General features: G+C 40.1%; 1 protein-coding gene across 1 annotated transcript in view; it reads left to right on the top strand.

Moving 5' to 3' along the window:
- Nucleotides 1-21717, top strand: part of CFAP58 (cilia and flagella associated protein 58) — a 60632-nt gene extending 38915 nt beyond the window's left edge. The window contains exons 16-18 of the mRNA XM_055721310.1: nt 14002-14121; nt 15617-15777; nt 21437-21717. Of these exons, the coding sequence (XP_055577285.1) occupies nt 14002-14121; nt 15617-15777; nt 21437-21560 (405 nt within the window). The 3' untranslated portion in view covers nt 21561-21717. The remainder of the gene's footprint in view (nt 1-14001; nt 14122-15616; nt 15778-21436) is intronic.
- Nucleotides 21718-24839: the final 3122 nt, after the last annotated feature.

Below are 24839 nucleotides of genomic sequence, written 5' to 3'. Positions count from 1 at the left end.
GCTCCCATACACTGAATAAGGGTGGACATCCTGAGACTTTGAAAAGTCACCGCAAAGCAGGTGGTCATACTTTCTCCTTTAACTCAAGCATTCTCACAGTTGCGAGCTGCTGTGCTGATGAAACACGCGGTCTTAAAAAACATATCCAAACCCAAGGTCTTGAATACTTATGGCCAATAAAAATCCAGTGGCATTTTTGCCAAACATAGGAGATGTTATTCAGGGTTAGCCAACTTCCATGTTTGAGTCATTACCTTCCTTCTGAATTTGTTCAGTCAAGATGCAGCAGTTTTTGATTTTCTAAACCATGGAGTAATACTGCACGGCTTTGGAGGAATACATTGTGTGTTAACCAAGGGATTTAAATGAAGACTGAAGGTCTTTGAGCACATGTGGTATGAACTAAATGTGTTGTATGGCCATAAGGTATAATTGCTAATAAACAAAGTGCTCTGCTGAACAAATCCTGACTGAAAAAACGCCCCACATACTTGCTCACTTTGCATGTGGGGCACATCCCTCGTGTGACTGAAGCTCTGCTGCATACTGAACAGCAATGTGGTCAGCTCGCAGTGTGGTGTATTACCTTGTTAGGATTATGATTAGTGTGGATTTAGGAACTTAACCCATTAAAAGTGAATTATGCACTGCTTTATTTGTTTCAGATTTAGTTCTTCCTCTTCAGAGTGAGCTCCTCTAATTTGATTTTATGTCTGACTGAGCAGAATTTTATTCAGCTGCATGTCTTGGAATGGATAGCAGCGGGAAGATTCACATTACGTGTCAGTAACCTCTGTTGTCAGTTATCTCAGGAGGTTGTTCATAAATGTAACAGAGATGTGCAACCACGATTATTTTTGGAGGGAGGCAAAGGCAAGTGCGTCTCATTTAAGCCTTGCATGTAGTAGTGAAAGTATTGTTTCCCTGTATATATGTATTTTTAATCATTATTGTTTTAAGTTGTCAACAAAGACCAGGACTGGGCAGTTGGGATGTGATGCTTCCAGACTGTTATGTCTTGTGCTCATAGTTTCAAAGAGTGCAAGGGCAAAAGGCATGATTAACTCATATCTGACTCAGAGATTACAGCCAGATAACACCCACGTGTCCTTGTATCGAGCCAAGTTTTCAGCTAAGTTTCAATCCCCTCAAAGAACTGATGGTCCCGCTGACAGAGGGTAGGAGGAGTAGAGGGGATGCTGCTGTCTGCAGCATAAATCAGCAGAGTTTCGTTTCAGGTATTGTGAGATGCAGGGAGGAGTGAAAGACTTGCTCTGTGACCTTGTGCAGGTTACTTAGCTTTTGCATGCCTCGCATCAAGTAAAAAGGGAATAAATCACCTCTACTTTTATAGTGGTGTGTGAATGAATATATTAGAGACATGACTCAATTCAGTAGTAACAATAGCTAGCTAAACACTCAAAATAGGCAGATGTTTTATTTCATTTGCGCTGACTTGGTAGTAGAGCTGTTTCTATCCATTTTGAGGTGCTTGTTGCTATAGTATCTGAACATATACGTAGCCATCGTTATTTCTCATAGCTGGTACTATAGTTTCAGAAAGAAATCTACTTTAGAACAGTGTGTTACCCTGTGGGTTTATGCAGGCTGGCAGCTACTGAGATCAAAGCTTTCTCCCAAATAACGGAGAAGCTTTGGGATTTGCTTCCATGTATTTGTTATACAAAATTTTTCTGCCCATTTATTACCTAAAATACTATTTTTTCCAATCTTGTATCATTTTCATCAGCCCAGTCCATGAGAGCCTAGTCCTGAATATAATTTCTTTCTTGGCAGTTTCATGAAGCATGCTTCTGCTGGGTTCTTCATTGCTCTTGCAGTGCTCGTGTAGCTTTCATTATACAGCACGTAACACAGAAAAGTGTGCTCAAATGCTGAGTAAGAGATTTTCTCATCAGACAGCCTGCTAGGGAAAACAGGAGAATACTCTCCTATTACCTGTCTTTATTTTAGTGTTCTTAAGGCTCAGTTCAATTTTATTTTAGGTATTTTCTGTACATCTTCAAAATGGCTGAGATTTACTTTACCTTCTCAAATTTGGCTTTTATATATTTTCAGTGCCAAGTATAGATTCGACTTGGATTTGAGAGTATAACCTGCTTACGTGTTACATGTAGGGTAGATAGTGTGGGTTGAAGATACTTTTTTTTTTTTGGCAGAATTTTCTATTTTCATAATAATAACTGCAATTCACTCCAGGAAACTAACGACTGTAGAATCCCTGAGAGTATCTTTTGACCTGCCCATTATTGTTTCTCTGTCATCTTTCCTTTAGAGAGATTTTAACAGAGGTAGTTTGGGAGAGTGCTTTGTATGCACTGAAACTTACAGGTGAACTGCAAAATGCACTGCCAAAATACAGTCCTTTCTTTACTGCTCCTTTATCATTTATATATAAAGTCAGCCTTTTGAAGGGATTTTGCCATCTGAAAATGAAAAGGGAAATTTTCTTTTTGGCTTTTTATACTTTAGTAGGACTTGGCTCTTTTCTGTCTCTATTTCCTGGAGGATTTGACTTCCTCTGGAAACACTGGATTAACACCCTATCTTGCAGCTCAAGCTAGTGGTTCTCTCGGCCCTCAATTAAAGGGGTGAGTATATTGAGCTTTAGGCCTTTTCTACACTTAAAAGTACCGTTCCCACTGGCAAAAAAGTAACTTTTCTGATTTAGCTTATACCAGCTCTTGAATGGCAGAAGATTTTCTTGCCAGTATAATTGCATAACTGGTAGCTGCCATAGCCATGGCAGCACAAAGAAATTGCATCACTAACTGAGAAAGCTAAGCTGGCAAAACTTCTTACCATTGATCAAATGCTTCTTGACATGGAAAATAAAAAGCAGAAAAATGCTTTCTTGTCCTTACAAAAACCTAAGGGTTGTTACGTATCTTAAGAAAGAGGAGAGAGAAAACAGTACCTGGTGGAGTGGGGTTTTTGAGTTTATGATTCCAATTCTAAGTTGGTGGGCAGAATTTCAACAGATTTATATCAGAATATAGAAGTGAGAAATACAGTAAGGACTCAGACCTAACATTTACTTTTTGGCTTTCAGCTGGGTATGAATCATAAGAAAATGGTAACTTCCCCAGTGCTGTGCAGAATTAGGCACTAGTGTGTCAGAGGCACACTGTAAGAATTGCCATGATTTTACAGTTGGACTCTGAAGAGAATCTATGTTCTTTTTTCAAATAAAAAAAATATGTATTTCCATGAACTCTGGCTGTAACCCAGTTCTAACTAGTGATGAACAAGCAGTATCTAATTATCAGCACAAAATTTTGGTGCACAACAGTCTGCTGAGGCAGTGCCATCAAATTAATGTCAATCCAGTGCCTTGAATCTGATTTGAACTGGAGTCTCCAATGCAGTACAAAGTGACATATGGAGGTACTTTATGCATTGAGTTATCTTTCAGTACTACTTTTTCAGGTTCTTTCCTTCTTGTGCCATCCTTTTATTTTCCCTTTGTTGTTCTTGAAATGCTCATTGCTGAAGTAGGGCTCTGATTGGGGATTTTACCTTTGTAAGTGGAAATGTTTTGTATTTTAGTATTGGTGTGAAGTTAAAGAATTAGTGTCTTTCAGTGATTTAATAACCTGGCATGATGATTTCTCCATACAATTAGAATTTCTCTAGTGCCCTTTGTTCTGACACTGGTACTATTTTTCAAATTAATTTAATTATTTGTTTTTTAAAAAAAAATGATTGTGTATCCAGTAGGGTTCTATGAGTTGTGTAGAACCACTCACACTGAACAAATTGTGTTAATTCTCAGTGCAATTTACCAGGACTTGTATGCAAACCTGTGATGATGTAGTAAGTAATCACATCTCATGAACAGGAAAGATGAGTCACCTGTGTGAAGGTCTATTGATGGTCTACATATCTGCCTGAAAGTTTTGTGTAATCTGTAAGAATTCAATAAGGATTTGAGAGATGTGGAGTTCTTGCCCTAGCCCTCCTTGGAAAGGAGTTGATTTCTATTTCTGTATATTTTGAATATGCTTCTTGGTACATTAGTTTATTTTAGCCCTTCTAATCTCAGTCCATTTAGAATTAGAAGATGTTCTAGGCAATAGAAACTTACAGCTTGATAAACTGCTCTTAAAACCACACTGACATTTACATTCTTTCCCTCCTCCCACATATGTTGTAGTTCAAATGGAAGAGAATAGTTTTCCCAGGAAAATAGCCTTCTTTTTTTGTTTGTATTTTTTTTTTGTTTAGAGTATGTTTTGTTTAAGCAGCGTTATGAAAAACCAAGTAGGAAAAGTGCTGATCACTTTAATATTAGCAGGTGAAGATAATTGGCTGCTCTTTAGAGTAAGAAAATAATTTTCCAATAAAATAGTGCAAATATTTCTGGCACTGGGAAATAGGAAGCAAAGCAGATTACTTAGCAATCAAACAAAACACTTTTGGTGAAAAATTTTCTTAATGGAAAAGTTTAGTTTTTTCTGAATCTTTGTGGAACTACATTGCCTTCATAAACAAAACAGTTTTCCCATGATAAATGGTTTTGGAGAGAAGCAAGGTGTAAATTTATATGGGAAATTAGAAAAAAAAACAGATCAAAGTATTTTCTGGAGATCTGCACCATTTTTAGCTGCTCTAATGGTGTTTTAGTCAGAAATGTTCTGTTGCCATTTACAAAGATGAGAAAGTTGTGGGTGGAGTAAAAATCCTTTAGAGTATATAGGTACATGTACATGTACGTGAATGTGTAACGAGTTTTTAAAGTTTTCTAGGAGAACTGATACATTTACTGGAGTTTGAGCTTGAAAGAGAACTCTAGTGGGCCATCAGATGCCATCCCTCCATCTGATGCAAGATTGATTTAATTATACAAATACCATCTACAAAAATAGATGAATGTCAAGTACAAATTTGTTTCCTGTGTTCTAATACATGTGCTCTTGGTCCATGAATTTTAGCATGCATGAAGAGATTGTTGGCTTGAAGTATACTGTAGTTTATGGTTGTTACTTTTTCTCCCATGCTTTTAACCTGCTGCTGTAGTCTAGCCCTGGTGTTTCTGAAAAAAAGCAAGGAGCAGAGGTATTGGTTTACTCAGCGTTGTGGTCCTGGGAGCTTGAGGGGGCTGAGTTTAATTTCTGTGTAACTTTGAGGAGTTTTAGTGAACTTCGGCAATTCACGTAGCAACTCTTTGTGTCCAGACCTCTTGTAGAATGAGAAGAGGATCGCTGCTCTGGGTGAAAGCAGTACTTCAGTATAAGTACATGTATTGGGTCTGGCTGAGCCCCACAGCAGCCCTCACAGTGCTTTGCTTCTATTGGTAGCTTGAAAGGTGATGGGAACACACCAGGGTTTTGATTACTCTGCGTAGTTCTGGCGTAGCATTGGGGCTGTCTCTCCAACCTTGGGCAAGATCTTGAGAGGTAACACAGTCAGGACAGCTGACCCAAAGTGACCAACAGGATCTTCCATACCGTATGACCTCTGCTCAGATATAAAAGCTAAGAGAAAAGAGGAGGAAGGGGGAGGCATTCGTTATTTACAACTTTTGTCTTCCAGAGCAACTGCTGTGCGTATTGAAGCCCTGCTTCCCGGGAAGTGGCTGAACATTGCCTGCTGATGGGAAGTAGGGAATAACATCTTTTGTTTTCCTTCACTTCCACGCACGTGACTTTAGCTATTGCTTCATTAAACTGCCTTTATCTTGACCCACAAGTTTTTCTTCCATCTTGTTTTCTCCCCCACTGTTCTGCTGAGGAGGGCAGTGACAGAGTGGCTTGGTGGGCACCTGGCATCCAGCCAAGGTCAACCCACCACAGGACATTAAAGTTTTAACAGCATTCAGATACTGAATGGAGGAGGCCATGTGAGTACCCAAGATGTATCACTGTTATCTGTAATCTGAGTCAGAAAAGCAGAAACAGTGATCACCAAAGTATTTTATTCAAATGTGTTACATCTGGTTTGAACGGAGAAATCCTGAGCATGGATACCTTGTGTCATTAGATTTAAAATATTTTGTAAAATGACCCATTCCTAAAGTTCTTAGTCAAAACTGTCCTTAGCTTCAATGATAGTTTGCTACAATAATGCTTGAGTGAAAAGTTCAGGAATTGTTCCAGTAAATAACAAATAACTGAAAACAAACTTGTTTACTCCTCATTCCTGTATTCAGCATGTATCTGGGAAGGAAATAAATCTGCTGCGCACCCCAGGGTAAAGTATATTAATCAACCAGTTATCTTGTTAAGGGAAAATAAATGACTTGCTGCGCTAACTGAATACATTGGAATGCACAAACTTTGCAGTGCTGTTAGCAATCCGCTACTGACTGTCAGCCATCCAGAAGCTGCTAGAGAAGTTAAAATACTGGAGGAGTGCAACAGCAGTGTAGCAATACATTCACAAGCCCATATTATATAGTGTGGCCCAGAGCCAGCTGCAAATCTTTATTATTCAGGTGTACCCTTTGGCAGGCTTTCTTCCATTGAGGCGAGGGTGTTCTGCTTTTCCCTCATCAGCAAGATGTGGACAATCTACAGCATCCCGTTCAGTGATGGATTATTATTTTGTATGATAATTGCAACAACAACAAAACCCAATAAAAAGAGACGTTCCACAGGGACAGACTAGATTTTATCTATTTCAGATCACTTATTTTCATTCTTATAGGAGTGTGGATGGTGGCGTTGTTGAGAAAACACATGCAGAAAGATGCAGCAGGCTAAGGCTGTTTGGAGGCAGTCCAGGGCAGGCAGGCAGAGTCACTGTGGTGTGTGGTTTTTTTTAAAAAAAGATAGCTTACAATTGGACACATAAGGGCACAAACAGGGGTAGAAAGAACCTTGTTCCTCCATTCTTCACTCTGAGACAGCCATACATGAGCTACCGAGTGCACCAGAGCCATGAACCCCATGTAAGGAGAGTTTCTGCCAAGCAGGTACATCAGTCAGCCAGTTGCTCCGCATCCTCTAGGCTCAGAGCTCTAAGTCTTCCCATACCTGTCTTAGTATATATAGCTGTAATCTTAAACAGGGGATGGCACACTTGGGCACAGCAGTTGTCTTTACATGAACATTAAAATTCAGTCATTCCCCTTCCTTTACTGCTGTTGCTGTTTCTTTGAGTTTTAAGAAGCAGGCAAGGGGAGCTGAAACAGAACTCATTAAAAGATAGCAGAGGGTCAGCTGTAATTACAGTGAGTCTGAAGGAAGCCATATATTAAAACATTCATGATTTCAGAATTGCCATGTGTGTTTCTTAGATGTACTGCTATTTCTTCATAGGCTCCAGAGTGTAACAAGAGGCCAGTCTTTCTTCCCTGAGGTACTTGATATATGCAGGGAAACTCTGCTACCCTGTCAGAAAGAAGTATGTAGGCTTTACTGCCTTGTTAGACAGGTATTTGTAGGTTTAAGTGGAAGTTTGACTTTGAGACAGCTGTTCAGAGGTAGCAATTCCGGAACGCCAAAGGACTTGAAGCTAAATGCTCTCATCTTTCAGGGAAATCTAAGGATCTAAGTCAAGCAGGTGATTAAAGAGATGTAGGTGCCTAACTTACAGATAGGTATTTCTAGAAGCATCTCTGCAGTTTCTCTAACCCTTTGAGGTCATCTGTCAGGTCAGTCACAAGTGAGAGCAGAAGCTGGGTCTGCTGGGAATCCCCATGCCAAGCATCCACCTGCAGGAACAGCTAATCATTAACAGCAGAGCTGTGATAATTCTCCTTTGATTCATCTCATATTTAAAAAATCTAAATGGCTATTGAATAGTTAAAATACACAGTGTTAAACTGATGTTAAAATACAGAGATTTTAAGTCATATAGTCTATTTGAAGAAGAGACTTTTTTTGGGGGGGGGGCTTGAAACCCTCTATGTAGTAAATATTAGCCAGTAAAATGTTTGCTGTTGTTTGCTTTGTAGATGTATTCACTTAGAATATTTGGATTCCTTGTTGATAAGATTTGTATTAACCTCTGAATCTCCTCCAGGACACTTTAAGACAAGCTGCTTAGTAGACTGTGAAACAAAGGTTTGTTTAGAGCTCTCTTCAGCCCAACTGTTGAGCTGCAGGCACCATGGAAATAATCTGGAACATTTGCATCAATCCATGCCATGTCAAGGGTAATTCTCACCTTCAAGGAACAGCTCACTTCTCTTTTGTGTGTATATGTGTGCATGTGTATTTCTGTTCACTCATATAGAAGAACAGGGGATAGTTAATTGGTTGCTTTCTGCAATGTAAAGTATAAACACTGTGATTAAATGAGCTACTCTGATTAATGATTTTATAAACTCTTGTGCAATGACAATAGTAAAAAGGGAATTGCAGCTGTTACTTCAGCAAGAGGCATCCATGCCATTTTCTTCTCATAGATTGTTATCCTTGTGTCTCAGAGTTCAGAACTTGAAAGGAGGATATGTAGCCTATTTGTTTGTCCATTGGAAAAAAACCCCAAAACTGTTTTTCCACACACTTCATAAGAAAATACAGTAGTACCAGTACCTAGCAATAATAATAAAAATGATAGTAAGTTGCAATTGCACTTTAGCTGGAAATACTTGTACTTTGTTGTTCCTGGAAGGTGATAATAAAGCAACGTTCAGCTTTTTGTGTTACAAAAAGAGTCAAGGGTGAAGACCTTAGCAGATGCTCCAAGGTGTTTTTTCCTCTCTCATTAAGCTGTTTTGAAAATGCCAGTCAATTTGGTGCAGTTTGCTCTGTGCCAAAGGAAATGGATTTGCTCTTGAGAAGCATTATCATCAGCTGGAGGGATATGTCATAAGACAGGTTTAATTTAATTCCATCTAGAGTGGTGCAAATATCGCTAAGGGTGGGGAGATTATCCCATGCCTTCCTTCAGGTTGGTGGTAGCATTTTAACAAGAAAATCCAAAGTGTCTCATACAGTGTTAGTGTTGCCACATTGTGAAAGGGCTTCAGTGCCCTGTTTCAAACCTGAATTAATTTAGTCCCCAAATCCCCTCACGTTGGATGGTTAAAGGAGGGTCTAGATGATGATGAAAACACAAGCTGTTCTAGAGAACTGCATGTTTGCAAAGGTGTTTGCTGATGGGCGTGGGATAGACAAGAAAGGGTAGGGACTTTTGGAAAGTATTTATTGAGAAAGTTTACACTGCACATTTCTCAGTGCTGGAGGCAACTTCTATTGTTGTAAAATTCATGAAGGTTACCATATGCTAATTTTTTCTGCACCTCATAAAACTTATGATCATAGCTGTCCTGAGCCAACAGCTACTGTTAGGCGTACACATACACACAAATAAACCTGCAGCTTATACAGGTAAAATGACTATACAGGATGTGTATGTCTATGAATGTATATAATCCAGATTTCAGTGTCCTGTTTAACACTTCTGAAAAGTGTTCACAGCCCCTTAAGGATGCTCTGCTGCTGCTGCATGGCATTGTAAACAGAATGGCTCTGGAGTTGAGCATAGTGCTGACATAATGCTGATAAACAAGAAAACCCTCTGTGACACATCAACGGACTTGTTTTCCTCACCAAAGCCATGAGGAACTGTAGTGTGTGCTTACAGAGTTACTGTGTTACTTTCTCCACCTTACTAATTAAAATAAGGATTTTTAGCTAGTTTTGGGGTTTTGCCACTATATGCTGTGTTGCGCACTTTTGCTCTACATCTTCATCCTGTTGGGTTTTTTCTTTACCTCAGTTGCTGCAGACAGGAGTTAACATACATGAAATTTACTCTAAGTCAAAGGCTTTGGGATTTTTTGTTTGTAGGTTTATTTAATAATTTGTGTGATAGCAAGCTTTTGGTGCGCAGTAGGATTTTTATGGTTCTGGTGGAGAAAGCTGTTGGTGTGCTGCTATGCCAGGTAAATTTGTTGAATTATCTGCTTTGAGAAAGAAGCTGGTAAAAATGAGGAAGCTGGAACTTCATGGCCTATTTTTGCTGTGGATAGATCTTCATTAAATGTAGTCATCCATTGTCTCTTGTTCAGCATGGTAGCCGGGGCTAACTAACAAGACGGATCATTTCAGGAATTTCCTGGTGTCATGGTGAGGGAGATGACATAAAATGGAGTCACATCTTTAGAGCTAATACTAAGCGAGTTGTTCTATCCCACCATTGGTAATTGCCTCCCACTCCTTGTCAAAGGAGTGAAATGCCTTAGTGTCAGTTTGGGAGTGTTTCTGATGGTGCTGATGGTCCCTCTGGCAGGGAAAAATGAGCAGATTGGGCTGTGCTGGTCAGCAGAAGGTTTCTTTTGAGGTAGGATTGTGCTGGCAAAAGTGATTCTTCTTGCTGTAGACTGAGCCAGCTCATGACCACTGGGTCCTGAAGAATCAATTGAAATTTGCCAAACACCAGCCAGTCCTCTGCAGAAGAAAGTTGTTTTTTTTCTCAAGTCGCTGTAGAACAAGCAGGCCAGGAGAACTCTGGATTCTGGCTGAGACAGCAGCAAGGTAAATTTAGGGGAAAGCACCACTCGCCTCCCTGACCCCCCCAATTAATGGATGAGAGACTTAAGGATGCAGAAACTTATTGTCATGGTCAGGCCTAAAGGCAGATCTGTGGGCTCCTTGGAGCTCCCCTGGCAAACAAATCCAAGACAGGAAGGGCTTTTCTAAAAATAGTGCAGAGTTTTATTTACACAATTTTTACAGCAGGTATTCACAGAGGTGTTGAAATTCTCTTTGGAATTCCTGAAATTTGACAGTAACCCTCAATTTGAGTCTCCCAGGGTGCCCTGCATACACAAAATGAATGTGCCCTCATCTCTCCACCATCAGCTTTACTTACTTGTATGTCATAAACCAATGAAGCTGGTTGATATTATGGGCTCAGTCCTGCAGTCAAACACTTGCTGAATTCTATGAGAATTTTGCCATGGGAAGGATCACATAAAAATCTTTGGTACTGGCCTAGGTCTGATATGAAGACGTGTACATTACTCGTGCTGGTGAAGGCTTAACAGCATGGAATTACAGAGAGATCTGATGGATCTTCCTTCACCTCCTCAAGAACAGTAGTACCTCACAGTGTCTTTGACTTTAATTTCTTTTCATCTCAAGAACGCATAACTCCAGCAAGATGTATGTTGTGATTGCAGCCTGGCACGTGGATGGAGGGGAGTGTGAGGGGCGGCAGTTTGGGATAAGCTGAAGAAACCCATTTTACACATCTGCGGTGGATTTATTCCCGCCCAATGGGTGTAGGATTTCGGGTAGCTTTTTCTCCAACATGATCTGCGCAGCCAGAAACAGAAATATATGTGTACTGACTTCTGCTTTGGTCAAAATAATGTTAACTGACTTCCAATAGGCACCAAACAGATCATCTTACCTTCTTGTTTTTGAATTACTGCTGTACTGCTGTTCAGTGTTGCTGACTTAGGATTTTCTTGTTGGTGTCAGAATACCTTCTCTCCGTATGGCCCCATTGGGATCTCAGACATTTTAAGGAATACACATGCATTTTACTTGTTTCCAAAACAAAAAAGCAACATAGATCATCTTCTGGGGCTATTAATTTATGCACTACAACTGAAAGCTATTTTGAATACAACTCATGCATCAGACAGCCCTACAGGTCTTTCTACACATTCTGTGCTGTATCTGATAGCTGGCTATTTATAAGATATCTGCATGTAATACTCATTGCCCAGCTTGTCTGTCCTTTGAATATAGCTAGGGTATTGTAGAAGCCAAAATTTTTCTTTATTAATTTGTGCTGGGTTTTTTTCCCCCTGGGCATTCCTGATTTCTTATATGAAGAGATAAAAGTACCTGCTGTAAGCGATTCATTTTTGGTTTTAGTATCACATATACCTTGTGAGTGACTTAGATTTACTCTGGCAGTTGCTTTTTTAAAATTAATTGAAATTAATTGATTTTCTTTTTTCTTCTTTTTTTTTTTTTTTCCTTCATCCTGGGTTGAAATGTATAAAATTAGAGAAATACCAACCTGTGAATTCAAACTGATGAGGAAAGAAGTATCCAGGTTTTTCTTTTAATGTTTCGCTGACATATGGTGCTTCTAACCTAGTGACAAATTAATTGACTAGATGTAAAAGAGATGGACAGCGCTTAGCAAGGAAGGACAGGATATGCATTATAAGACAGCTGGTTCTGCCTCTGTTGGATTATGGAGACAATATACATTGGACAGCTAACGAGTCTCTGTTGCATAAGATAGATTCTCCTTATAATAGAATTGCATGCTTTGTCTCTAAATGAGGATATTATACACACCATTGCACAATGTTTGGAGAGCTTGGTTGGCCCGTGTAGAGGGTTAGAAGAGAAATAAATTGGAAAACAATTGCACATAAGACCTTCAATCTATCAACTGCTCCATATTTATCCAAATTACCATTACACTCTTCCAAAATACAAATTTGTGATACATTCAGGGGTGGAATGTTAATACTGACCAGCCAGATTTTGACAAGGCAGATTTTTCTTTTGCTGTTGTTTTTAACTTGCATAAAATCTTGCTTCCTCAGAAAGAAAAGGTGGTAGTGGAAACCACTTGTAGTGACTTAACTAAGAATAAACTCTCAATTTAATTTTTGCCACTATGCAAACTTCAGTCTGAGTCTCGGGAGGTTTTGATTTTTCCAGAGGTAAACTGTGAACAGCTCCATTTATAAGGAGCTCTTCCTCAGTAATATTCCGAGTTTAAGGGCAATGCTTGCAAAAGTAATTTATGATTTGAGAGGCTTCCATTTTTGGGTCCCAACTTGTGACCATTATAGTGCACGGGTTTTGGAAAATGCTGAGGTCTAAAAACTCTGGATTCTGTATGCTCTTGAAGATTGGACACCTGGAATTTTAGATACTCAAAATAACAACCCATTTTTGAAAATCCAGGCTCAACCACTGAGCAAGGCCAAATGTAGCAATTGTAGGTGATGTGACGGTACTGTTTCCCACATCAACAAAAGGTTTCTGTGGTAAGAGTTGCAGACAGAGCTTATAAAAAAGACAACACAAAGGGGTTTTCTCAAAGCAAGTGTAAATAATCACCTGTCCTACATCCTACTTGGCATTTTTGTCTTTTCAGTTATATCTTTTGTCTGCTAGTTTGACTTCCAGTCAAATAACCATCCTTTTTAATTCCAGCTCTCCAGGTACCAGACAAGGGTGGGATCTTCCTAAGTAATGTTAAATAATAATAATAATCTTAGTCTGACAGAGTAGATACTAAAAATACTGTAATATGCAAAGCTATGAAGGTGGTTTTGTTCAAAGCTGTATTCCTCAGACTGAAAACAAGTACCTCCTCAAAACACAACTGAAAGCAGCATTTTGGTACAGAAAGCTGTAAGTGGGTCCGTGGTGTGGTTTTTGTTTGGCCATGGTTATATCCGATTTTCACAAGCACACTGTTCCAACTTGAAGGAAGAGAAGACACGTGACCAAGAGAAATTACTTGGTGGTAATTGTGCTCGTCATAGTTGTTGCCATTTATACTTTCTGTCCCTTTCCCAGGACCCCTGCAGTTAAACTGAAATGTGTGTGTGTGTGTAGATGCGTTTTGCAGGATTTTCTTTGAAAGAAGTTATTCTTTCATACAGTCCTTCCCTGACATCTCTGTAGCCTGCTCACATCCTGTTGGGTGAAGCTATGATCCTTAATGTAAGGCAGTGTGGCTCATAAGAAGAAAGACTGCAATAAGCACAGTTACTAGTAATTAATTTCCCACCCCTGGATACTCTTCCAGTGACTTTTATATTCTGTGTGGTGAGGCGTGCTCACTGATGACAGTGTTTAAGAGTATTTCATTCGTGGTTGGAAGTAGCTGGATGTTTCTCTTAATGAGCTCTCCCACTGCTATCACAACAACTTTAAATACCTTATGGCTAGTGGGCAAAGACTGACGCACAGGCAGATTTGTTTCTGCAAATATCTTCCTGACTGAGTTGCATTTTTCAGTGAGGTTGATTTCATCACAGGTTGTGCTGCTGCTATAGCAGTTTTATAAGAGCTCTTCCTCTTGGCTTTTTCTTAGGAAAAGGAGAGACTGTATGTGGAACTGAAGCACATCTTGGCCCGGCAGCCTGGTCCTGAAGTCGCAGAGCAGTTGCAGCATTACCAGCACACTCTCCGAGAGAAGACTAAACAGCTGAAAGTAAGAGATGTCCTCTGTGTCTGGCTGAGGGGCTGCCAGGCTTGCAGATTGACTTCAGGAAGATTTTTGATGAACAGTGTGTGTGCCTTAGTATATTAGTTCAGGAAAATAAGGTTTATGCTGCATCTCTCCAAGGGGGAACCAATAGATGTAGAACTTTTTTTCCACATTATGCTAGTTTGTTTCATTAAAATAGAGGAAAAGTGTTATTAGAATATGAGTGTGCAGCACAATGCTGTAAATGCTTTTTGGGCATTCTGGGAACCTATTGGTTTTCCATTAAGCTTATTCTTCTTCCCTTTTCTTGATCTTTAACTTCTTAAAGTTAAGATCTTTAATAAGCTAATCAAACCAATTTTGTTTTCTTTTTAACAAACTAGTGGGGTTATATTGAGAATCCAGTCTTAAATTCTTATTACTTATCTTGCAATGCATTCACCTCTATTAGACTTTCAACTTTTATATGGTTGACAGGAGTAACTTGTCCTAACCCCTTGTCACTAGAAGGGAGGATTTCCTGGTTCTGAAGGAATCTTATAGGAAACTTTAAAAGGATGATATTAAAAAGTGATTCTTTGATAGAATAAGATGATCTTCTTTTGTTCTTGCCTGCACGAAAGATCAGTCTCCTCAGGAGTTCATCTGCTTCTGCAGCTCCTCTCTTTGTTGAAGTCATCATCTCCTGTTCACGGCATCATAGTCACGTCTATACTAACCATGAGGAAAAAAATGCAGGAGCAGATGGGCCCTTAGGAAACAAAGAGACTGTTATGCAAATCTTAGCTTTTAGAAAAACAATGTAGAAAATGTAAAATAGAAGCCAAAGTTTAGCTAAGCTGAATGTGATTTGAAGTTTTCCATACGGTTCCCATTTGTCCTTAATGCAGTCAGTTGCTGCTGTGTATTTCAGGCACAGTATACTGTAGTGTACTGGCAGGCGCGCCATTCTGTGGTGCCGGGTCAAGCTATTCTTCTTCTTAAAGAAGAAGAACACACTGTGCGTGTTACTACTTTCTTTAAGGTTTGCTGATTCACAAGAAAGTGGCATTGTATTCATATTTACACTGCCTGTTACTACTTTGCCAGTGTGGATTGAATTACTTCACGTAACAAAGTGGATCCCTGTGAATAAACTTCATTATTATTAAATAAATCTCTGCTTTATTATTTTTTAAGACCTTCATTTAGGGTTTTCACCCAGATTTGTGTCCCAGAACATTAAGAGCCAATGTATGTATTAATACCATTCCCATAATGCTTGGGGCATATTTTTCATGTTTTATTGTGGTTAAATGGCATAGTCTTAATTTTGTAGATTGTCCTTAGGTAAGCAGAGGTGATCAAATGAAACATCCTGACAGAAAATGAGATGTGGTGGAGAATGGCGATGTCTTATATTGTTAAACGTAAAGGAAAAATTGCTTGTAAAAATACTAAATCACGTGTAAGTGAAACTAACATCTCCTGTTTCTCCTTTTTGTCTTATGTTTGTTAGGTTTTGTCCTCAGAACGGAATATGTATCAATCACAGAGCCAAGAATACAAACATGAAATTGAAAGACTTGCCAAGGAACTTCTGGATGTGAAAAAGAAGTATCTGGCTCAGAAACACAAGGAACAACATTACCTAAAGGGTGATGTTGTACTTCAGGCCAAGTATGGGAAAATAACAGTCTGTTTACACAACTTTCTGCATAAACTACATTTTTTTTAGACTCTTCTTTACACTTCTGATCAGCCATGGCCAAATTTGACAGAGGTGATAGGGTATTGTTGCCTAATTTTCCTGGATGTTATCCATCATATTACTTCAGTCTGGTCTAGATTTACCATGATCTATGCCAGGACAAGAACATCCAGCAGAGATATTGCTGACATCTTCTGCAGTCCAGTTAAATTATTCATACCAATGAGATGGTGCCTAGAGGACACAGATTAGTGTTTGGTCTCTCACATCGAAATTCACATAGAGAATCACAGAATAGTTTGGGTTGGAAGGGACCTGTAAAGGTCATCTACTCCACCCCCCCTGCAATAATCAGGAACATCTTGCACTAGACCAGGTTGCTCAGAGCCCCGTCCAACCTTGAATGTTTCCAGGGATGGGGCATCTATCACCGATCGGGTAACCTCTTCCAGTGTTTCACCACTCTGATTGTAAAAAATTTCCTCCTTCTATCTAGTCTAAATCTACCCTCTTTTAGTTTAAAACCATTACTGTCCTGTCACAACAAGCCCTGCTAAAATGTTTGTCCACATCTTTTGTTATAAGCCCCCTTTAGGTAATGAAAGGCTGCAATAAGGTCTCCCCAGAGCCTTCTCTTCTCCAGGCTGAACAGCCCCAACTTTCTCAGTCCTTCTTCATAAGAGAGGTGTTCCAGCCCTCTCATTGTTTTTGTGGCCCTCCTCTGGACCTGCTCCAACAAGTCCATGTCCTTGTGATGAGGACTCCAGAGCTGGATGAGTAGTGCAGGTGGGGTCTCACCAGAGCAGACTAGAGGGGGAGAGTCACCTCCCCCAACCTGCTGGTCACGCTTCTTTTGATGCAGCCCAGGATATGGTTGGATTTCTGGGCTGTGAGTGCACATTGCTGGGCCATGTCCAGCTTTTCAACCACCAGTACCCCTAAGTCCTTCTTCTCAGGGCTGCTTTCAGTCCATTCATCCCCCAGCCTTTATTGGTACTGGGCATTGCCCCAACCCAGGTGCAGGACCTTGCACTTGGCCTTGTTGAACCTCATGAGGTTCATGTGGGCCCACTTCTTGAGCTTGTCTAGGTCCCTCTGGATGGCATCCCATCCCTCAGGCATGTCAACCACACAGCTCAGCTTGGTGTTGTCTGCAACTTGCTGAGAGTGCACGCAATCCCGCTGTCTGTGTCATTGATGAAGATACTAAACAGTACTGGTCCCAATATGGACCCCTGAGGAGCACCACTCATCACTGATCTGAACATTGAGCTGTTGACCACTATCCTCTGGATGCACCCATCCATCAAACAGTCCCTGTCTCTCCAATTTAGAGAGAAGGATGTTACGGGGGACTGTGTCAAAGTCCTTACGGAAGTCCAGAGAGATGACATCTGTAGCTCTTTCCTTGTTCAGTGATGTAGGCACTCCATCATAGAAAGCCACTAGATTGGTCAGGCAAGACTTGCCCTTGGTGAAGCCATACTGCCTTTCTTGAATCACCTCCCTGTCCTCCATGTGCCTTAGCATAGCTTCTAGGAAGATCTGTTCTATGATCTTCACAGGCACAGAGGTAGAGGCTGACAGGATGGTAGTTCCCAGGGTCCTCCTTTGTACTCTTTTTAAGAAAGGGTGCAATGTTTTCCTTTATTCCAGTCACCAGGGACTTCATCTGACTGCCATGGCTTTTCAAATATTATGAGAGATCCTCCAACACTATGAGGACCTCAATGCATTTTACAAATTATAATTACAGTGAAACAGCATCTGACATTGTTGTCCCCACCTTTCTGCAAGTGGCAACTATGTAATCCTGGTGTAAGAATGATGCCATTGTTGTTTCCAAAATGTGGTAGTTGTGACTGATGACTGTCACCTTCTGGAGGCAGATATTGCAGGGAAGAGCATTCCCCATACACTTCTTGTTCCCTTTCTACATCCAGATGGAGGAAAGCGAGCAATGCTCAGTCTGGCTTTGTCAGATGTCTTTATCTTTTGATGAAGCCTAAGAGCTTTCCTGTAGGTAGTTGTCTATCCTTAACCCGTAGCAGTTTGATGGCATCTCCCTGCTACTCTCAGTCCACAACTGAGCATCCAGCTGCTCCTCTTGATTAAAAGAAAACAACTAGGATCTCAGTTGCCCAATTTCTGGCCCGTTAACGTGACCTAATTTGCAGAGTCTGAGAGATGAGACTATTCTGATAATGGATCTCCAAACTAGGACACCAAAACTATGAGTCACTTCTGAAAATGGAGTTACTGAATTTTACTTTTAAGGAGAAGATTTTTAGATTTCTGTGGTCAGATGACACAATCTGTTCCTGAGTTTTTCTGTGTATACCTTTTGTCTTTTGACTCCTTTCCATCCTCAGCCTGTCCCTTCCTCACACACTAAAGCCAATGATTTGCTACATTGCTGTATATAATTCAAAGCTGCCTGTATCTATTTCTTCCTTAATTGTATTTCAGCCAGCGAACAGTTTTGATGACTAAATTAGCAAAACAGTCAGTGATAAAGAGTGACTTTTGTCCACCTGAAATTGCATAATGTTACCTTAATGTTTGGAATTAGCAACAATTGTGCAGTGCTAATGGTCTTCCTGGAGCTTTAGGATCAATATGTGAGGCTACCATAATGCCTGATAATCCATTTCCAGCAGCTAAGTATCCTCTTCACAATAGTTTTAATGTTTCCATTTCAGACCCTGGCATCATGTTTCTTTTTTTTTCATCAGATGAGAAGAAATTCACCCATGTTTTGTTGTTATATTGGATCTAGAATTAATTCCTGTCATAACTGTTGAAAAAATCCAAGTTGCTAGCATCATAACTGCTTTAACGAGAATATTGTGCAAAGGGATGGTGACTGAACTTGGGTTTGTTAATCATACACGGTGAATGGAATTTTGTGTTGCAGGTCAATTAGTGCTGTACTCAGTACACTGTTTATAGGTTCGGGATGGGTATCTGCTGTTAGTGCAGCTTGTCAAGTGGTGGTTGTGGGCAGGCATGGCTGTAGCTGGATGAGCACCGTACCTTTGTGACATCTGTGTTTTGGAGCTAAGTTCAGATGCTGCTAGCGGCGCTTCTGCAGGATGATAGCATCTCATTACTCCCACCTCAGGCTCAGACTCTACCAGCACTGTGCTGCCAGCCCTGACTTGCACTTCTCTTGTCTTTGTGGCAGTCAAGCGGTGGCCACCTGCTGGGCTCTGCTCTCCTTTGTCCCTCATTGTTTTGTTCCCCAGTCAAACCTGTTAGACTACATCCTGCTTTGAAGGATATGCCCACTCCAAGACATAACTGGGCATATCAGTTCTGGATAACTGCAGCTTCTGTGATCTCTAGGCTGTACTTTGCGTTGCCCAGCAGCGGTGCGAAGGAAACAACCTTGTGCAGCCTTCCTTCTCCAAACTGCCAATTGTGCATGACATGTCTTGCTTTCTGCAACAGAGTGAGTGTGTTGTGCAGCCAGATCCTTCCCCAAGGAGATTCCACCCCTGACATACAGCCATTCCACATCATTGCTGCCTTGGGCAGGGCTGGGCAGGCACTGATGGTGTGTAGATGCTAGCCAAAGAACCAGGGCCCATTTGATTTGTACAATCTCAGGTTGCTCTAAATCTCAGATGACACAAAACCTCTGACTTGATCTCTATCATGCTGGCTAATGTTAACATCATGTCTGAAATAAATGTGGCTGGTTTTGCTAATAAAAAGAGGATCCTGTTAGGACAATAGCATTAATAGTATTATTGACTACCCTGGTATGAAAGAGAATTGATACTCTCAGACAACCTCACACAAAGGTATAATCTAAAGCTTTTATTGATTTGCACAAGACAGTTCTGGTTTGTGATTTAAAGTCTTGATACTGAACCAATGCAGCTTTCCATGGGATGCTGAAGGAATATAATGAGTGACAACAAGAATTTAGCTTTGTTTTGTTTCAAGCTGAAAATCCAATGTTTAAGATTTTGGTTGTGAATTTGAAATCCTCTTTTTCTGCTCTCTGATTCTGAATGTTGTCTTTCCCAGATATCTTAGGCTTTCTTTTTCTTACTCTTCCCATTCTTTCCTGCTTCTTGCACCCTTTCTGCTTCACTACTTTTTCTTGTTGCTTCTAGCACTCAGGTTCCAGTTTGATCTTGATAAGAATCAGTGAGAAAGATGGAGCTTAAATCCACACCAGAGACCTGATCCTGCAGTCCTATATATGTAAATAACTGCGCTGAGGGATGTCAGTAGTAACTGGGAGCTTTTGCACGTGGCTGCTTGCACATTAATTCTGCATAATATATTACAGTATTCAGCTGCATAGAATTTTCCATACTGATGAGTACATCTGTTGGCTGTCTGCATGGGAGCATGAAGAAAGAATGAGCATGGACTCTGCATCATTTTCTCTCTCCGGAGTTGGAAGCCCAATACTGAGATAGGATGAGCCATCTAAATATAGCATGTTAGTTTTTAGTGCTGTCAGCTGGCACATCCATGAGTGCTACATTGATACAATTGAGAAGAGGTGTAAGTGGGTTTTATGGTTAAGTTCATCTGTGCCATCTTTTGCCTATTCTTCCATGTCCATACAGGTTAAATTTGGAAGAGGAAGCATAACTAGTCACCTTACAGGGTTTCTCTGAACTACCTCCTCTCCTGACACAGTTATTAAGGGACAGAGAGAAAAGCGTTAATTCTAGGAAGTGAGGCTTTTTTCCTTACTGGGGACTGAGAAAGGGTTCTAAAATGGCAAGGCTAGATTTTGCAAAAGCATGGTTGCACTGATGTTTGTGTCTCAGTCTCAATGACTGTAAAATAAAAGTAATGGCAGTGACCTTCTTTGTAAAGGCTTGAGACATATGCTGTTACGATAACCAAGTGTACCTTTATGAATTACTGGTTTAATTTTAAATATCTCGGGAACTTTCTCTGAAAGCTCCAGGTGTATCACAGTGAGTATGAAATACTGCCCTTCATATTTGTTCTGCTGTGCTTACCTCTCCAACCTCCTAAGAGTGGAACCAGCTAAACCTTGTTCCCTTCTCTTAAGGCCATGAAATTTTAGCCTTCCTTGATCCTCAGATGGAGCAACTTCCTGGGGCTATCAGTGCACCCACAGCACACTGTTAGTTTTCTGCAAATATCACAAGCAGGGTAATTATCACTAGAACTTTGTTAAAATGTGAAGACAGGTAACACTATTTATTCATTGAAATTTGACAAAGAAAAAATATCTCCCCATTGTGCCTTTGATGAATGTAGCTGTTTGAAAACAAGCATATACTTGCTAGAATGGGACGGTGATTAGAATCTGAAGTCATGGAACTCATGTACAAACTTGCTCTAATGAGATGCTCTGACCATTTTGGGGAGTAGCACAAAGAGAACTCATTTATTTCTAATTTTTAATAATTCAAAAAAAACCATCAGTAGGCTTGTAATTAGATCCAAACAGACACCTAGTCTTGGCAGTTTAGCCTAACAGGCTTTAATCAACAATTTTTCAATGGTCTCTAGATACATGGTTGCATCAAAGAACTTTGGAGGACACAGATTTCCTTACTTTGTAAACATCATTGGACTGCAGAATTAAATATTTTTTTTCCTTTTCTTTGTTTCTATTTAAAGGGAGAAGGAGGAGCGACTCCTGACTGCTGTGGAGCCTGTGTTTCCACGCCACCGGTCTGATGTTCGTCTCTTCAGTGTAGAGGGCTTTCCTTTCAAAGGACTCTTTCCCAAAATTACAGCATAAGAATGGACTCATCACATTCACATTCCCATTCCCAGTTTATTACTAAACTCTGTCCTGGGTTGTTTTAGAAACTGTAAGTTTAAAAGAAATTTAGAATCAACTTTCCCTCTGTAATCACTGTCTTTCTTTTGGAAAATAAAGGGATTTTATAGTAGAATTGATGTAGTTTTGGTTTATGAGCTGTGGACCCAGTCTGCCTATATGATTCCAGCAGAAGCCTGCCCTGGTGTAACTGAATAGTGAAGACCATGCAGGTATTTCTTCTTCAGCACTGTGTCTTTATTTAGCACTGTAACACCACAAAATGCCTTAATGTGATGTAGTTATTTCCCCTTTATCTACCTTTGTTGTAAGCACTCGCTCCACTTATCTTCTGACTCAAAGCACCTGAAAGAAATGGGAAAACAGAAAAGAAGAAAAATTAATAGGCTGATGTTTCAAGCCCTACTGAGCAAATGCAAAATTAACAAGTCTTTACTTAGATGTACACATGTAGCAGTTCTTTGTGCAGGTAGTGTCTAATAGGGTTTATGCAGTGTTTGCTGCAGTTGTTAGTAAGATCAAGGAAGTTTGTGGCCACGATGTACATTATTAAGAATGCAATTCTGTTTACTCTGGTAGACGACAAGTGACATAATTATGTCTCTTCAACTGGGGAGACTGTACACACTGACTGGGACATGCTGTTCTCCCGCATAAATCCTTCCAAGCAATTCAAACTTGGACTCAAAACATGGCAAACTTTACTCTTTAATTTCTAGACACTTGGGCATTTTTGTAACTTTCAGAAATTGTTTTTGTAATACAGCAGGAGCCCTCCAACCTTTTCAGCCAAAAGAGATTTAATTACCATTCATTAACAAGTAAAATAACAAAGTCACGGCATGAGGTGCTGAAGTATAGAAAACTTTCAAGCTGTAAAATAAAATGTTTTGAAACTGATTTGTACATGGAAGCTTTTTCCCAGCCTGGGGGATAAAAATACTTGTCCAAAGAGATATGCTGATAAATATTTCACATGCACAAAAAAACCTTTTGCAAAGATTTTGTTCTTTCCTTTGGTGGAATACATAATTAAATATTAAAGCTTCTGTGGGAAACTTTTAATGGAAGTGTTTAATTCAAAGGAATCAAGTTAAATACGACAGGGATCTACTTTGCTTTTACATTGGGGACCGGAACACTTAGTCATCAGATCCATTGTATTTTTCTTTTGTTCCCAAAATAGCTATTACTGCTTTTTCACTGTCAAGTGCATTATGCTAAAGTTATCATTTTAGAGCAGTCATGCTGTCTGAATTGTGTCTTTTGTGTACCTGACATGTCCTTATCGTTAGAATAATTGAGAAAACTGACATGGGCACTTGAGTTTGATGGGATCCCAGGTAGGTTTTACTGAAGCTTTTAAAAGCCAGTATTTGCTAAAATCCTCAGTATCCAGCCTGGAGCAGGACTCTGCTATGCTTACTGATACTGGGAAGTAATTTGTACTGAAATAAATCATCAGTGTCACATTTATTAATTCACATGAATAAGAGGCATAGTTAGACTCCCAGAATACCATCGCACTGTAGAGAAGCAACTTATTTATGACACTCTGAGCTGTACAGTGTCCCCCTAACTTATCCAGAGGTAATCCAAGTCTGTGTACATCCTCCTCTCTGTTTGGTATCAGGGTTTAGGAGACAAGGTGACACAACGGTCAGAGCAAAGGAAGGGGAGCCAAGTGGATGGAATCTGTTCCTAATGGCATAAATTTCTATGAATACACTAATAAAACAGATTATTTTCCATATTTAGATGTATTTAATAGTAGCTCGTATTGCACAGATTGGACTATTTTTAGGGTAAGAAGCTCCATCCCTAAATGATTCCCGACCTGAATTTTCCAGTCTCTAAAAGGGGTGGGATAGTATTTGTCTAATGACTCGCAAAGGTGAATTCACTTACATTTAAAACGTGATTAGTCTTCTAGATTGAAAAAACAGAGGAGTGCAAACAAATGTGATTTTCTCATACAACTTGGTCTTCCGGTCTGAAGGGCTGGGAAGTGAACGCAGTAAATTCCTCCTGCAAAATATAGGAGCTTTTACTGTGTTCATCCACAATTTCAGGCATCCAGATGTGAATGTGTTGGCTACTATCTCCAGTTTTATTGCATTATTTACTTACTACCATGGAAACTAAATTCACAGGTTAATTGGGAAAAGAAGAAAAGAAAAAAGGGCAAGAAAATATAGTTGTCAAATTATTGCCAGTAACTTTCAGCATAATCAGGAATAGAATAACTGCAGCCAGCTTAATTTATAGTGCTAGAGAGTGAAAACCATTTCTGAGTTCACATAATAGAATGGATTAAAGTACACCAAATCCCTTCCCCCTGGTCTATAAAAGTCAGGGAGCTTGAAAAATTGCTCTGGATGTCTGTGAACCCAGCTGATGCTGAGGTGCTTTTAGTGTTCAAGGATTTGGCTTGCACAGCAGGGAAAGGCAGAGCGTTAATGAGAGTATCATTTGTTCAGTAGCTTCTGCATTGTGAGCAGCAGCTCTGAAGTGCTTCTCGAAGTTTTGTTGCAGAAAAATGTTAATTGAATTCCAGTCTGTGCAAGATGTAAGCCTAGAAGTAGCAAGCATATCTTTAACTTCTTGTTCCTGTAAAGACATGTGAAAAGATGGAGGTGAAGGGCTATGATCCATGGCACTTAAGTTAGAGGAAATCCTTCTTCACTTTAATTGGTTTGGATTGGAGCTGTAGTAGCTTGCACAGTAAATCTCTCCTGGAGTCTTTTTCAGTAAGCAAAAGATGTAATATTGGTCATTTTCAGAGCACTGGCAATATGCAGATAACATTTTAAGTAGCTTCACATCTAACTTAAGCTCTGATCTTGTCTGGCAGGTCTGTTTGCAGCGTATTGTATAAGCATGACACAAAACACCATACACCAAACTACCAAGCTCAAAGGAAGGAGCGCAACTCTTCTGAGATCACCTGTCAGCTACCAAAGACATGGCACAGGAATCCAGCCCTAAATTCATACTAACTTCATGAATTCAGAGCAGCAGGAGCACACACTACACTCCTATTAACATGTCCTGCTGCACCCTTTGAGCCAACAGCAGCGGAAAACAGGTCCCAGCTCAGGCTTGGTTGTGTTGAGAGCTGCAGGCACCAGGGCAGGCCAGGGAGGCAGAAGCAAAGCCCAGGTGCTTGGCACCCACAGGCTTTCAGCAGCACCACAAAGCAGAAGCTTTGCTGCGAGCAAAGCAGGTGGTGCTGGG

The sequence above is a fragment of the Falco cherrug genome, chromosome 9, assembly GCF_023634085.1.
Source record: "Falco cherrug isolate bFalChe1 chromosome 9, bFalChe1.pri, whole genome shotgun sequence".
Classification (NCBI taxonomy): domain Eukaryota; kingdom Metazoa; phylum Chordata; class Aves; order Falconiformes; family Falconidae; genus Falco; species Falco cherrug.
This window is presented reverse-complemented; position numbering and strand designations above follow the sequence as displayed.